The sequence below is a fragment of the Zonotrichia albicollis genome, chromosome 1, assembly GCF_047830755.1.
Source record: "Zonotrichia albicollis isolate bZonAlb1 chromosome 1, bZonAlb1.hap1, whole genome shotgun sequence".
Taxonomy (NCBI): Eukaryota; Metazoa; Chordata; class Aves; order Passeriformes; family Passerellidae; genus Zonotrichia; species Zonotrichia albicollis.
In genome coordinates, this window is record NC_133819.1 from 42,955,082 (window position 1) to 42,968,021 (window position 12,940).

Genomic DNA, 12,940 nt, shown 5'->3' on the forward strand with positions numbered 1-12,940 from the left:
GAGGGCACAAGAGGTGCTTTCCTCTCAGATGAAAGGCGGACAGCGTGCACATTGCAATCTCAGCACTCTCCTGCATTATGGATCTGCTCCCGGGCTGTGCTCCTTGCTAGCACAGACACAGCTGCAATATATTTATTGCACCTTAAAATCTCTTCATGGCATTTGGGAGGTGAGTTCACTGGCTGGATTAATTAACCACCAAGCTTGGTATTTTTACTGGCTAATGGTTAATCAGGGGCTTTATTTTCTAGTTTACACCATCTTGTTTATGATGTTGAGTCCAGCCTCAGCAGTATGGAAGAAAAGTCTGGCTCTGTTTCTGAGGTAAGACATCTTAGTGTCTTGCATAAACCTGAAAAATTAATTTGGAGTAAGATAGGGTTAGAACAGAGCTGGCTTTGGAAGTCACTTCTTGGAGTCTAGCTCAATCAGGATCTTTACTCCCAGTAGGAACTTGTGATATCCCTTGTCTTTAGATTCACTAGCTCCTCTTGGAAAAGAGCAGGAAACCACCACAGCCTGCAGCTGCTGAGTGACCCCCATCCCTACCCTTCCCTTCTGCCATCGCTCTCCAGAACCCAGACCCAAATAACCCTCTCTCTTCCCTAATTACACAATAACTGCATACCTAAATATACAACACTGCATAGCTAAACACTTTTTACATTGTGAAGGAGAGGGTGACAGCTACCAGTAACTCTCAGGACATTCAAAACTTCTCCACCATAAAGATGGCTGACAGAACACTGCCATCACTGAGTGGTCTCTCACCTTTGTGTCCTCTCCACTTCAGTCCTATCAATGGCCCTGCTGTCACCTCCTCTGTGCAGACCACTCCCAAACATCTCCTCCCACTCAGCTTCCCAATGCACACGTGGCACAGCCTGTGGCTCCAGTGTAATTGACCATTTTGGTACATGTCCCATACACTCACACAATTTTTTGTCATCTTTGTTATGTGTGATGAGCATGCAGGGCTCATAGCACAGCCTCTGTGTTCCTTGCAGACTGTCATAATCTTTATACTTATTTGAAGCACTGGAGCAAAATCCATGATGCTCACTGAAGTATTTGGTAGCTGTTTTCCTGAGCAGGTGCTTGTTCAGTTTTGATAGTGTTGTTAGTCTGGCAGTAAGAAAATGTTAAGGAGGTGTCAGAGCTGTGGAGGGAAAAGCCAATTCCCAAGTTATGGAGGGGTGATGGCAGAATTTATGGGCTGACTGGGGTGGCAAAGGAGCAGACAATTATATCTTACTGTGAGCACACAGGACATACTTTCCTTCAGAGCTGACCCTGTACAAGTGTGCATCAAAGATTTTCACACATATCCTACAACAAAGCTAGCTGGTCTGGGAAGAAACACAGGTCAAAATTTTCATGTAAAACCTTCAACATGGTATTTAGTGCATTTTTACACTCTACCCTTCACAAAGCCCTATTTTTACAAAAGCTTATGAGAATGAAAATTGCAGTCAGAGGTACCAGAACCTACAGATTCTGTGGGATTTCAAGTCAGATTCATATAATTCCTTCTGAGATATCCCATCAGTTGTCTCATTTAGTTGTCAGTGCCATTTAAAAAACATGCAGTTGAACTAAATCCAACAGCACACAGAAGAACAAAACATGTCAGCTTCACTCCAGTCCCCACTTCCACGAGCATCTGCCTAAAAAGTTAGGGAAGTGGGGGTAACTCCAATACACAGGACACACAAAAACTCACTGACAGAGCTAAACAAAACTTAGCAAGGCAAATCATTCCCTCAAAACTCTTGCACAAATTCCTTTAGCAATGTATTTTCAACCTAATTTTTCTCCAACCTCCACTCCTCCCAGCCACAGGGCAATGTGAATTTTGTGTCCAATTTACAACAATGCTGTGAGATCAAGTCAGGCTAGCTCAGGCCATGGTTCCACGACAGCATCCTCAACATATGCAGCATCAGCTTGAGGTCTTTCACCCTCTGTCATCTTGCACTTTCTTCCTCTTGTCCAAAGGAATAATGCTTAGTCCTAAAAAGCAAAGACAAGGAGGGGGAGGAAGATGGGTCCATTCACAAAGTCTCTGTCATTTACAGTATTTACAGTAAGTTTAGAGCAAGGATAAATACAGCCAGTGCATTTGTAATATTTCAACACCTACCCCCTTTCCTGTAAATTCCTGCAGGACTTTTTGGCAGCAGAAAGCATAACTATGCTAGAAGTAATGGAATTACAAAAGAAAGAAAGGAAGGGAGGGTAAGCAGTGGGAATAGGAAGCAATAGCTAAACAGAGACTTTCCCATTTTATATACACGCCCTTCTCACATAAACCAGAGGCAGCTATTGCCTAACTGACTGTTAGTTCTGTTGATCATTTATCTTCTGAGAACAGGGTTTGGGTGTAGAATCAACAGCTTTTAGTCCACATGTCTGTCCTCCACATGGCAGCTTCTGTTTGTGAGGCAAGCATCAGCAATACTCTTTTCCTTTTGATGGCACTCATATTTGTGTGAGTATAACAAACTGTAAATAACCAGACAGACCCAAGATATCGTCATTCAGCATCAGCAGCTGAATCCACAGTTAACATCAGAAGCTTTCATCCCATCAAGATGCCCATTCCTGGGCAGCTGTGTTTTCCACAGGATCTCTCTGACTCAGCAGCTAGCACACTGAATAATGAAGCATAGACAATTACTGAAAATAAGTGTTCTCCAACACATGCATTTCCAGGCTATGTTTCTCTCAGTTTTCAAATGGAAAAAAAAAAAAAAAAGTAGACGTGCACAGATTGTTGAACTTTTTAGGGTTTTTTGACAACTCAAGTAAATGGACTTTGAAGGAGAAAAAAAGACTGTAAAGCTTGGCACATCAAACTCTTTCTATACATAAACAGGCCTATATCTAGTCTATAATACAGGAAACTGCACATCAACTAAGACAGAGCATCTTCAAAATAGATGCACTACCCACAGTCAAATTCAGAGCTATTCCCAGACGTGCTGAAGAAAAACCTTTCTCCATCAGGCTGCCTTCCCCACAAAATCAGTTCAGCCAGGACTTGTGAGAGGAGGGGATGCTTTAGGGGAACAAGAAAGGGCAGTGCCACCCACTGTTCCACATGTGACTCTCATCAGGGGCCTGGGACACCTTTTTCTCGGAGGTGGCTGTTCCTCTGGTTTGGCTGGAATGATTCAAACTGTGCCTGCTGGCAGGGCTGCTCAGCCCTTGGGGCTGGAACAAGGGCAGAGATGGGTGGATGTTTTTCTGCACATGACTAAAATCTGGGACACAAGCTTAGGCATTGCTGCAATTATATTTTAAGACATCTCACCCGGACAAGCAGATGACTGAATTTGTCCCTTTGGAAACCGAGCGTTTTTATGAAAAAAAAAAAAAAAAAAAAGTAACAATTTTTGAAATTGTGACAATCTGCTTAAATCATGATTGTTTATTACTCCTACAGCAATTCAAGTTATGGGAAGTCATAAGCAGGCTATGTTTGCTGGTGAAGTTTAAGGAAAGCCAAACCACTGAAATGGATGAAGTCCTTGAACAGCAGAAACCATCAGAAACCAAAGCTGCCTTGAACTGCTCACCTTGCCGTGGCTAGCAGGCAGCTCTCCGTGAATGCAAAGAAATCCTCAGTTTCAATTCTTTCTCATAATTGTACTCCACATACACTGCTAATCCACATTTTAACTAACTGGCATATAAAAGAAATTCCTGCTTTATGTGGAAGAATTACTGTGTGGTGATAAGATGTGCTAGTGCTAAAATCCTGCAGGATTAGAACCTACCACAAATAATCAGGAATACTTTATTTCATTAACAAGCCTAATCAAAACATGTTAGTCAACAATTTTTCCAGCATGTTAAATATATTGCTAACTAATTAAGAAAATTCAAAATAATTGCTTGGATTCAATTTTTCCATCCAAATGAAGCTTACTGCAAGTTATGAACCAATGAGCAGGCATCCAATAGGAACAGACAGACAACAGTTAGTGTCTCTTAATACATAAAAAACCCATAAAATTTCAAGGGCCTCAATCAAAATGCCAGGCTGGCAATGGCTTTAAAACACACAGGTGTATTCAGAAAAAAGTCAACATATTGCTGCTGGTGGTGGCAGCCACCTTTTCTGATCTTAGAAGTTGCCTGTGCATGGTTCACCTCCACAAAATACATTCCAAGTACCTGAGAACTGTGGGAAGGGTGGAGATGCCAGAGAGCTCCTCAGGCAGGAGATGCCAGGAGCAGCTTGGGACAATGGCAGGGAGGGAGGGGCTGCTCACACACTCATAGGACTGGCTGGCTCACACCCTCCTGCAGGCTGTGGTCACTCACCTCCCTGTGGAAAAGGGCACATGAACAGCTCGTGAACAACAGGCCACCCTTGATATGCTGCATCTGAGGGGGCCAAACTGCAAAGCATGGCCAAACTGAGTTTAAAAGTGGTGCAGTTGTGTAAAAATATCTTAATTTGGTTACCAACAAACAGAGAAAGGGTAAAAAAAATCTGTCAGGGAGGGGTGAGCAGGAAAACATGGCCTAAAGTACAAAAACAAGGCAGAAATTGATTATCTTAATGAAGCTTTCCCAACTGCTGATCTAATCAGCAATTAAAGCAGCGATTCAAATCAATGTAGCCTGGTGTTATCTTACCCTTTAAAGTTTCATATCTTTTATTTACACATAATTAATAAACTTGCTATGACATGTCCTCGATTTTAGAGTACACGAGAAGGTAGTGGATGGTAAGGAATGAAAATGCTGCACTCTGCTGCTTTTCCATTTGAGTGCAAATAATATCAACAGAACTCAGGCATTCACTCCAGTAATGGGGAAATGGCATCAGAAAAATGTCTCCCTGCTCATTCAGATCTTGAGCTGGGGGAGAGTCAGGAGCAGCATTAACATTTATTAGACTGCAAACCATACTATGCAGATCTCGGGCACCAAAATGTGAAATCCTGAATTGGTACAAGCTTGTAAGACAGACCATTTTTACTGTTAGAGGGAGAACAGAGAAAGAGAACAGAAAAAAAAAAAAAGAAGAGCAATTGTGGCTTTTCATCAAGTATATTTCATAATTGTCCATTAAAATACATACCTACATCACAAAACACTTTAAAAAAACCAAGTATTTTTAATGTATGTACAATAATGCAAAAATATGCCTAAATATGTATCTAATGCAAAAAAATAAACCATTTAATAAAATCTCCCTTCAAATGTCCCCTTGCTCTTCAACATGTTAAAAAAAATGACAGAGCTCAGTAAACAAACAGGAGTTAAAACACAAACTGACAGATGAGAGCAGTGCAAAGCAGAGACCTGAGAATGGGGAGGCATTTGATTCAGCTTCCCATTCCTCAGGATTACACCACAACTAAGGTGCAACTTGTCCTATGTCAGCAGAATTTTGATTTTAAAAAGTCACAAGAGGCTGCCTATGGCACTCATTTTCCATGTGAGCAAAAAAGTTAATAATAATCCAACTAAGCACCCTTTAAACACCCTTTAAACAGGGGTGAATTTCACCCTTGGCAAATATTTCATGTTCTGTGTACTCCTGCCAAGCACAAAGAGGTTCATCCAATGAACAGTATGGACTAAAGTCTACCTTTACAACTGTGGTGGGAGAAAGACTTCTGCTGTTTCATGGCTGCTTGTTTTGTCACCTCTTCTTTTTGCACTCTCTAGGAAACTGCAAAGAGGGCTCCAGTCTTAGAATTTCAATAAGTCAAATATTTTGCATTTGTGGCATTGCAATGTCACTAGTAGTTGGGATTGTAAGTATTTCTGAAGACTAGGTCTGAAAGTCTGAGTTAAATGGGACCCTTCAGTTTCTAAAGAGAATGATTATCTGATTCCTACTTGGATGAGTTTAGGTGATTGATGTGTATCCTTTATCTTGCTAGAGACACTGCCCTTAGAGCACAGCAGGCAGTATGTGACACACAGCTCTTGTTTGCAGAAGCAATCTGAGGAGGTTTCAGTATTGCTCCATACAGGGAAGGTGGCAGGAATTGAAGCACTATTTAAAAAACCTGCTCATAAGGCACTGATGCAGCAAGGTTTGTGACAAACATGGTTTAATCATTCCTATTGTCCAACTGTTTAAAAGTCAGTCTATTAAATCAACCATAAATAGCAATAAAAAGGCATTAAAAAAGTCCCAAACCAAAGAAATCAATTTAGTATTGAAACTTAATTTATGGCAGTCCCACTTCAGTGCACACACTAGCTCCTGCATGTTTTTTTAAACTCATTGTAGGCACATGCTCACCCTATATACAAAAGTCCCCCAACAAAGTCATGATGCACTGCACATACCCTACAAACAAGAGATTTTCAGATGACCTCACATAATTACAAGTTAAACTTACAGATGGTGGACAGGAACATACATTGGCTCACTCACTGTACATATGTACTCAAAGCTTTAGCAGAATAAGAATATACACAATATATACATGTAATTCACACAGTAAAACAGTCCTCAACATCTGCTATTTTGTAGGGCTATGCATTTCTTCTATTAAAATTCCACACATGGAACCATCTCTGTGCCAGCTCCTCTTCATAAGCAATAGGATCACTTCAAGGTAAATTAGTTCTTCATGTATATGTAACAGAAACAGCAAAAGCTCAGCCTCTAGTCATCACTGTCACTCCCAGACTCACTCAACTGCAAGTCATTTCCTATGGAAAACAAAAACCAACAAAACACAACAAGTGAGTAGGCGTCAATTCACATTTCATGGCAATCAAACCAAAGAACAGTCACATTTACATTGGAAGATTTAAGTAAGAATAACACATGAAATGAATGCAAACATCATCTGTGATTTAATTGAACTGCCCAAGAACATCAAGAGCTGCATGGGGCTAATAGCTGGATTCAGGCCAAACCAAACATCCTTGTCTCCAGAGCCACCAAAGGTGCTCCCTGGTGGGACAACAGCCCTCTCCATGCTAACAGCTGCAGAAAACATTCCACAGCCTCCACCCACCAAAGCTTCCATATATGGCTCTAGGACAAGGCATTGGGGAATTCCTTGGCTTTCTTTACCCTTTAAAAACAGATTTTTTTTTGTGTAAGGCCATTTGGGTAGCCAAGGCAAGGCCTCCACATGTCAAAAAACCAAAAGGGCTGTTAAAGCCATCACAACTCAAGGCTGAACGAAGCTGACACGTGCTGTGAAGGTAAAGGCTGCCCTCCAAAGTGCACAGATTGGATGAAAGGCCAGGATATGGATCAAACCTACTGGCTCTGATCCTGTTTTGCAGAGCAGTCATGATTTGGTGAGATGGAGGGGATAAAAAGGGGCAAGAATCAAGCTTGTGTTCTGATAATTGAACCTAACTCTTCCAGCATTCTCCCATTGCCCTCCCCTCAAAACAGCTGCAGGGCATCTATTCAATAGGCATAGAGACAAGACACAGGAGACAAGGACTTGGGTTTAGGGGTGATTCTCCTACAGCAAAAGTATTTCAAATCCAAAGGCAAAAGCACTGCATGAAGAGAGGAGCTACCCTGGTAGTTCCCAGATTCTCCTGCAGTCAGAAGCTTCAGATCATTAAACCCATGCAGTACTGTGGTTGAGGAGAAGCAGGGAGGAGGCTGCTCACAACCAGAAACAGGGAAATGGGCACAGTCCTAATGACTTTGTTGAACTTTGGATTTCATTTATTCCTTCATTACTGGCAGCAAGACTGACAGGTCTCTAAGTTTTCTAGCAGGGCTTTTTGGTGGGGTCTGTACAATATACTTATCTTCTCAAAGCTGGAAACCAATTCCCTATGAATGGGTGCCAAGAGATGTGTGCAAATATGCCTCAGGAGGAATTAAGAACAATTTATGGCAATTGCACATTCAATATTCTAACTCCACCAAGTTGGAATATACCTGATGTAGCGTAAGGAAAGAGCAACACCCAGGCACACCATGTCCCCAGAAAGAGTCTCATGGGACAGAACTATGCTTTAAAAATGTTCCTGACACTTCTTAAAGGGTGAAGTCAGCTTGTACTGATTCAATGCTTGCAACACCATAGCTGCAATATTTTAACAAAATTTTCATTTAAATTTCCCTTCAAAACATGATATTTGTGAAAATACAGCTGAGACCAACACAATAAATCTGCTGACAAAGCAATACTGAAGACCACAGAGACTGCACTTAGGAACCCAGGACAGCCTTGAGCCATTTACAGTTTTTTACAGACCTTTAACTAACAATGTGTCAACCCCACTATTTCCATTTAATCTGTGTATTCACATGAAAATAACTCCCATCCTCCAGTACACCAGACCCTCCCACACCAGTGGCTACTTGGAGGCCTGAATCAAGACCCAACAGGGACAATGGGGATCACTGCACTGATTCCCACAGGCTCTCCACACCATCAGACAAGTCTCAGCCCCCTGTTCATACAATCTGCCCACATATTTGCGCTAGTGCAGCTCCCTGGAACTACTATTTGGCAAAAGGCATTTCATGAAGTTAGCCTATCATGCTAAGTAAATGAGTGGCCATAATCAGCTTTCATGGTGGTAAGACACAAGCATTTACTTACGGAGCGTGTTCATGAGCTGATTGCTTCCCTGTGGCCTGCTGGTGCCATTAGCAACAGCATTCCTGTTGTTGTACTGCTGGTGTGGTGGCTGGGAAGGGGAGACGTGTGCTGGCTCTTCCCCCTCGCTGCTGGAGCTTTCATCTTCACTCCCAGATGAGCTCTCTGAATCCGATGAGCTGCTTCCACTGCTGCTGCTCATCTGCTCAATAATTTCAACCTCTGCTCTCAGTTCTGAAATAAAAAGGAATTCATCTGGTTGATACCACAAAATACAGGGCCCCATAGAATTTTGGAAAGAATGTGCAAATGCGATGGTTTTGTCAAGTATAGTTTATCACACCAAAATATCTCACATGAAAGGAAAGGGAAACAAAAAAAATCCTGAAAACTTTTTTACTTATTGCTGTAGCTAAATTTTAAAAAACAACAGCATAGGTTACTATCATAAAACCTTCACTCCCACAATTATTCTTCATATACTTCAAACTCCTGAAAGCATGTTCAGCTTCATTATTTCTGACAGGCTATGGTCTACATACAAAGTAAGTACATCAGCTGATCATGGAAATCTAAATCTGAACTGTTAGATGCTGGTGATATTTAGGCTTTTGGAAAACACAAAAAATGGTGTGTTGGGGGGTGGGTACATGGACATGGGCAAATGATTACAACAGAAACTGCCTTGACTTCAGATAATGTATGAAACTGCTTCAGTACAGTCACACAGCCCACTGTAAACAAACTTCAGAAGCAGATGGATGACAGCAAGTAACTTTGCAGTAGGACAGGTGAGAACAGCTGAGAATTTTCACATACTGGAGGGTGGCAAAAATACCATAACCTGCTACAGAGCTTACAAGTAGCCAGGAAATAACGAAACTACTCTGAAACTAGGAAGGTATACAACTCAAGACACTGCCCACTTTAGGATTTCCAGTGCAAAGAAACACTGGAACACCAGGACAGCACCACAACAGCCTCATCAGCAACAGCTAGTGCTGGCTGAATGACTGGTTACTAAAGAGATATTAAGGTGTGTCACCCCAAATGATACAATATTGTCAAATTTGTCATAATTATAAGTGGCTTAAACACTAGTAGAGGACAACTCCTTTGTATCCACCCACAAGGCTGAGTATCTAATGACTCAGTTCATCTTGGCAGGTTTCCAGGAAAGAACAACATCCACAGATACATTAAGCATGGGATGTGAAACCCTTAAAATTCAGGCTTTTGTTGTGCTAGCAGCAGTACTATACCCACAGGGCTAGAACTCAGTGCTTGCCCTGGAAACTCACAGACTAAAGGACAAGAATGAAAGAAGGGAGAGATGAGGTATTATCAACCCTACCTAATAAGTGGAGAACTGATGCCAGGAGTAATTCATGTTAGGTCAGATGTGTGTCACGAGTTCCTTTTTAATAAGACTCATTTTCCTTGGGCTAAAAAATAGCCCAATAAAAATAAAAGAGTAACAGCTAAAGTTTCCTAAACTTTAGAGAACTTTAGAAGCCTAAAATAAAGAGTAACAGCTAAGTTTTCGGTCTCCGCAATATTTGCTGGAGAGAATTCCTCTAGCTTAGCATGTATCAGTTTGAGAAATTGTGTTTTCTCTTGCCAGATTTAAAATCACTATTTTTCACTTTCAAGGTTTAGAGCTCAATTTCAAGTGCTTTGGTTACACTCCAGCTGGGTATTTCAGGATAGCAGTGCTGTTTCTCCAATTTATTTCCTACATCTAGATCCCTGCCTATACCATCTGTGCTCTCTGTGGTTTACCAGTATGCCAGGTAAACCCTACTCTTTCAGCTTGAAGACTTAGTATGAGAGACCATTGGAAGAGAAAGAAAATATGATTCAACAGAATCATATATTGATTCAACTGGCCAACAGCAGATAGTACTTTGTACTGTAATATCTTTCTACCTTATTGCCTCTCAACACAGTCTTGCAGGCTTTAAAAATACATTTCAGGCCTGGAGCCTGATACACAAACAAATGAGCACTTGTGAATCACTGTTCTCAGCCTACTCATGTTGAGGCTTTCAAATTATAAATGTTCCTTGTATTTAAGGCTAGGAAATTAAAAGGGGAAATCTAAAGGAAAGGTAACCAGGAATAAGGGTACTTTCTTTTTAAAATGCCCAGGTTTAAACTTTTTCCCTCCCAGCTTAATGATGTAAAATTTCTACATTCTTCTAGTGATGGAGTAGTTAGTTGCAAATTACAGTGATTGTTAGAATATCCTGGATTGCAGTAAGCACAATCACCTATCACAATCCATAGTGCAAAAAGATCCAACAGACAAGTCTAACACAGGCCAAGTGCCTGAGAATTACACATGTATACCTACAGAGCTGGAGTCTGTGGCTGCAATGGAAGAATGTTGGCACAGTGACTGAGAACACAGAACCCATATGTAAAATAGAGTGAAGAAGGTGAGGTGATCTTAGGCATTGGTAGTGAGAGGGAAAGTTAAAACAAAACCACACTGCAGACAACTAGGAAAAAAAAAACAAAAACAAAACTAAGCAAGAAGTGTGGACTCAATACAGTAGGTGAGGAGATCACTGAAGGAAGTGATGCTGCCTGGCCAATTTTAAACAGAATTGGAGATTAGTGTGAGACTGAAGAATGGGAACTTTCTGCTGGAGAAGCAGAAAACTAAGAGACCATAAAAGACATTTGGTTATGAGAAAGGAATGAGAGAATGCCTTGGAAGTAGTGCTAAAGCCTGCTACGCTGAACAGAGGCAAGAAAAGGCAAAACAGAACCAGTATCACAAGCTTCAAGGACTGGGATGTTAAGGCTGTTATCAGTGACACTGGTCACAGGTAGAAACTTGGTCAGAGCTCATCTTCTAATCAACTTCTGCCTCACAGGCTGACAGCTTCCCCTCAGATCTCTGTTGTCTCTCATTCCTTGAGCCCAGAATTTTAAACATCTTGTCTGAGCAGATGAAAGAAAAGCAATTGTTTCCACTAATGTTCTGGTGGCTGCTGCAACATGAGAAGTCTGTCAAGAGAAATTCAGCAGGACCACGAAGGAATTCTGTTGAAAACACTCTTGTCTCACACTGTCAGTGACTAAGCCAATGACATCAAAGCCTTATAGGAAAATCACAGCTGCTTTACAATGGTTCAATTTTGCATTTTCCCATTTGACTGCTATGCTTAGTACAGCTATAGCTACTGAAGATGTGGGTTAAACATTTCCTCATGGTGCTTCCATTAAAATAGCTGTGTGTCTATGTGCACAGATATTCTAAGCTGAACAAGGAAAGATTTGACCTTTCCTAGACATTTCTGCACCATAAGATCAAACACCTCATGTCGATGAGCCTTTGCAGTCTGAAAGATGACAAGAGTCAGGATGTGCAGCAGTTACTTTTAAAAAAGCTTTCCATACAGTACAGTTTTGAGCACTTGCCTTAATTGAGTCTACATCATCTGAAAAGGCTGACACTGCTTTGGGAACCTTAACTTCTCTACGTTTCATGTTACAGCTGTAAGATTTCTTTCAAGAAGACAAAATGACCGTTTTACACTGGCGGGCAATGCAGGTTTTAGAGTAAAAAAAAATAAATTCAAGGTCAGAAATCATTATCCAATGATTTCTGAACAGCCTTTCTCAATAGGGCTGTCTTCTGTATATATTCAGTATCAAACACCATAAGAGTGTTTTACTGTTCCTACTTCTCTCAATTCCAATAGGTTGTGCAGATTTTTTAACTAAAGCCTTCACCTCAGACTGCAAGAATACAAAGAACTGCCAGAGAAAAGTCATTTAACTTTAGGGAGGGTTAAGTTTGAATGCCTATAGCAGAACACTTACTGGTAATAATAGAATGCAAGGTGGAGAAATCAACTTGATACTGGCACCCTGAGCATGTGGAGATGGCAGCTAGAAGAGGCAGTATTTTATACTGATGTGCAGAAAACTTGACTGAGGTGTTCTTGAGAGACAAACAGTGCTATGGCATAATCTTCACATTCCACAGCTACAGTCCAGGTAAATAAAATCTGCTCAGATTTTTAAGCACTGTGTCTTCAAACCTGAAATATGATTCTGTGGGTTTTTTTCTCAAATGTTGTAACCATGTCAATATTATTGCATGCTGTAATTTTTCAATATTATTGACATATATCAATATGTTGCATGCTGTAATTATGTCAATGCTGTTGAAAACATTTCTGTTATGATCAAATTGGTCTGATAAATGTCAATTATTTTGTGCAAATAAATGACTGTACTGTGGTATATGTGTGCAAATGTTCACAGCTTAGTGAGACATCATCAGATGTAGCTGAGTGTTCAAAAGAACAAGCTCCTACTCTCTCCTATGCTCCCTTCAGGCACAAGGACAACAT

At 40.9% G+C, this 12,940-nt stretch overlaps 1 protein-coding gene and 1 long non-coding RNA gene across 2 annotated transcripts in view; one reads left to right on the plus strand and one right to left on the minus strand.

Moving 5' to 3' along the window:
- Positions 1 to 5,408, plus strand: LOC141728798 (uncharacterized). Its single transcript, XR_012580023.1, has 3 exons — positions 1 to 169; positions 252 to 324; positions 3,449 to 5,408. It is a non-coding gene; the product is annotated as an uncharacterized LOC141728798 (long non-coding RNA).
- Positions 5,049 to 12,940, minus strand: part of EAF1 (ELL associated factor 1) — a 20,068-nt gene continuing 12,176 nt past the window's right edge. The window contains exons 5-6 of the mRNA XM_074539468.1: positions 8,571 to 8,801; positions 5,049 to 6,693 (exon numbers count right to left, since the gene is read on the minus strand). Coding sequence (XP_074395569.1) covers positions 6,647 to 6,693; positions 8,571 to 8,801 — 278 coding nt within the window. The 3' untranslated portion in view covers positions 5,049 to 6,646. The remainder of the gene's footprint in view (positions 6,694 to 8,570; positions 8,802 to 12,940) is intronic.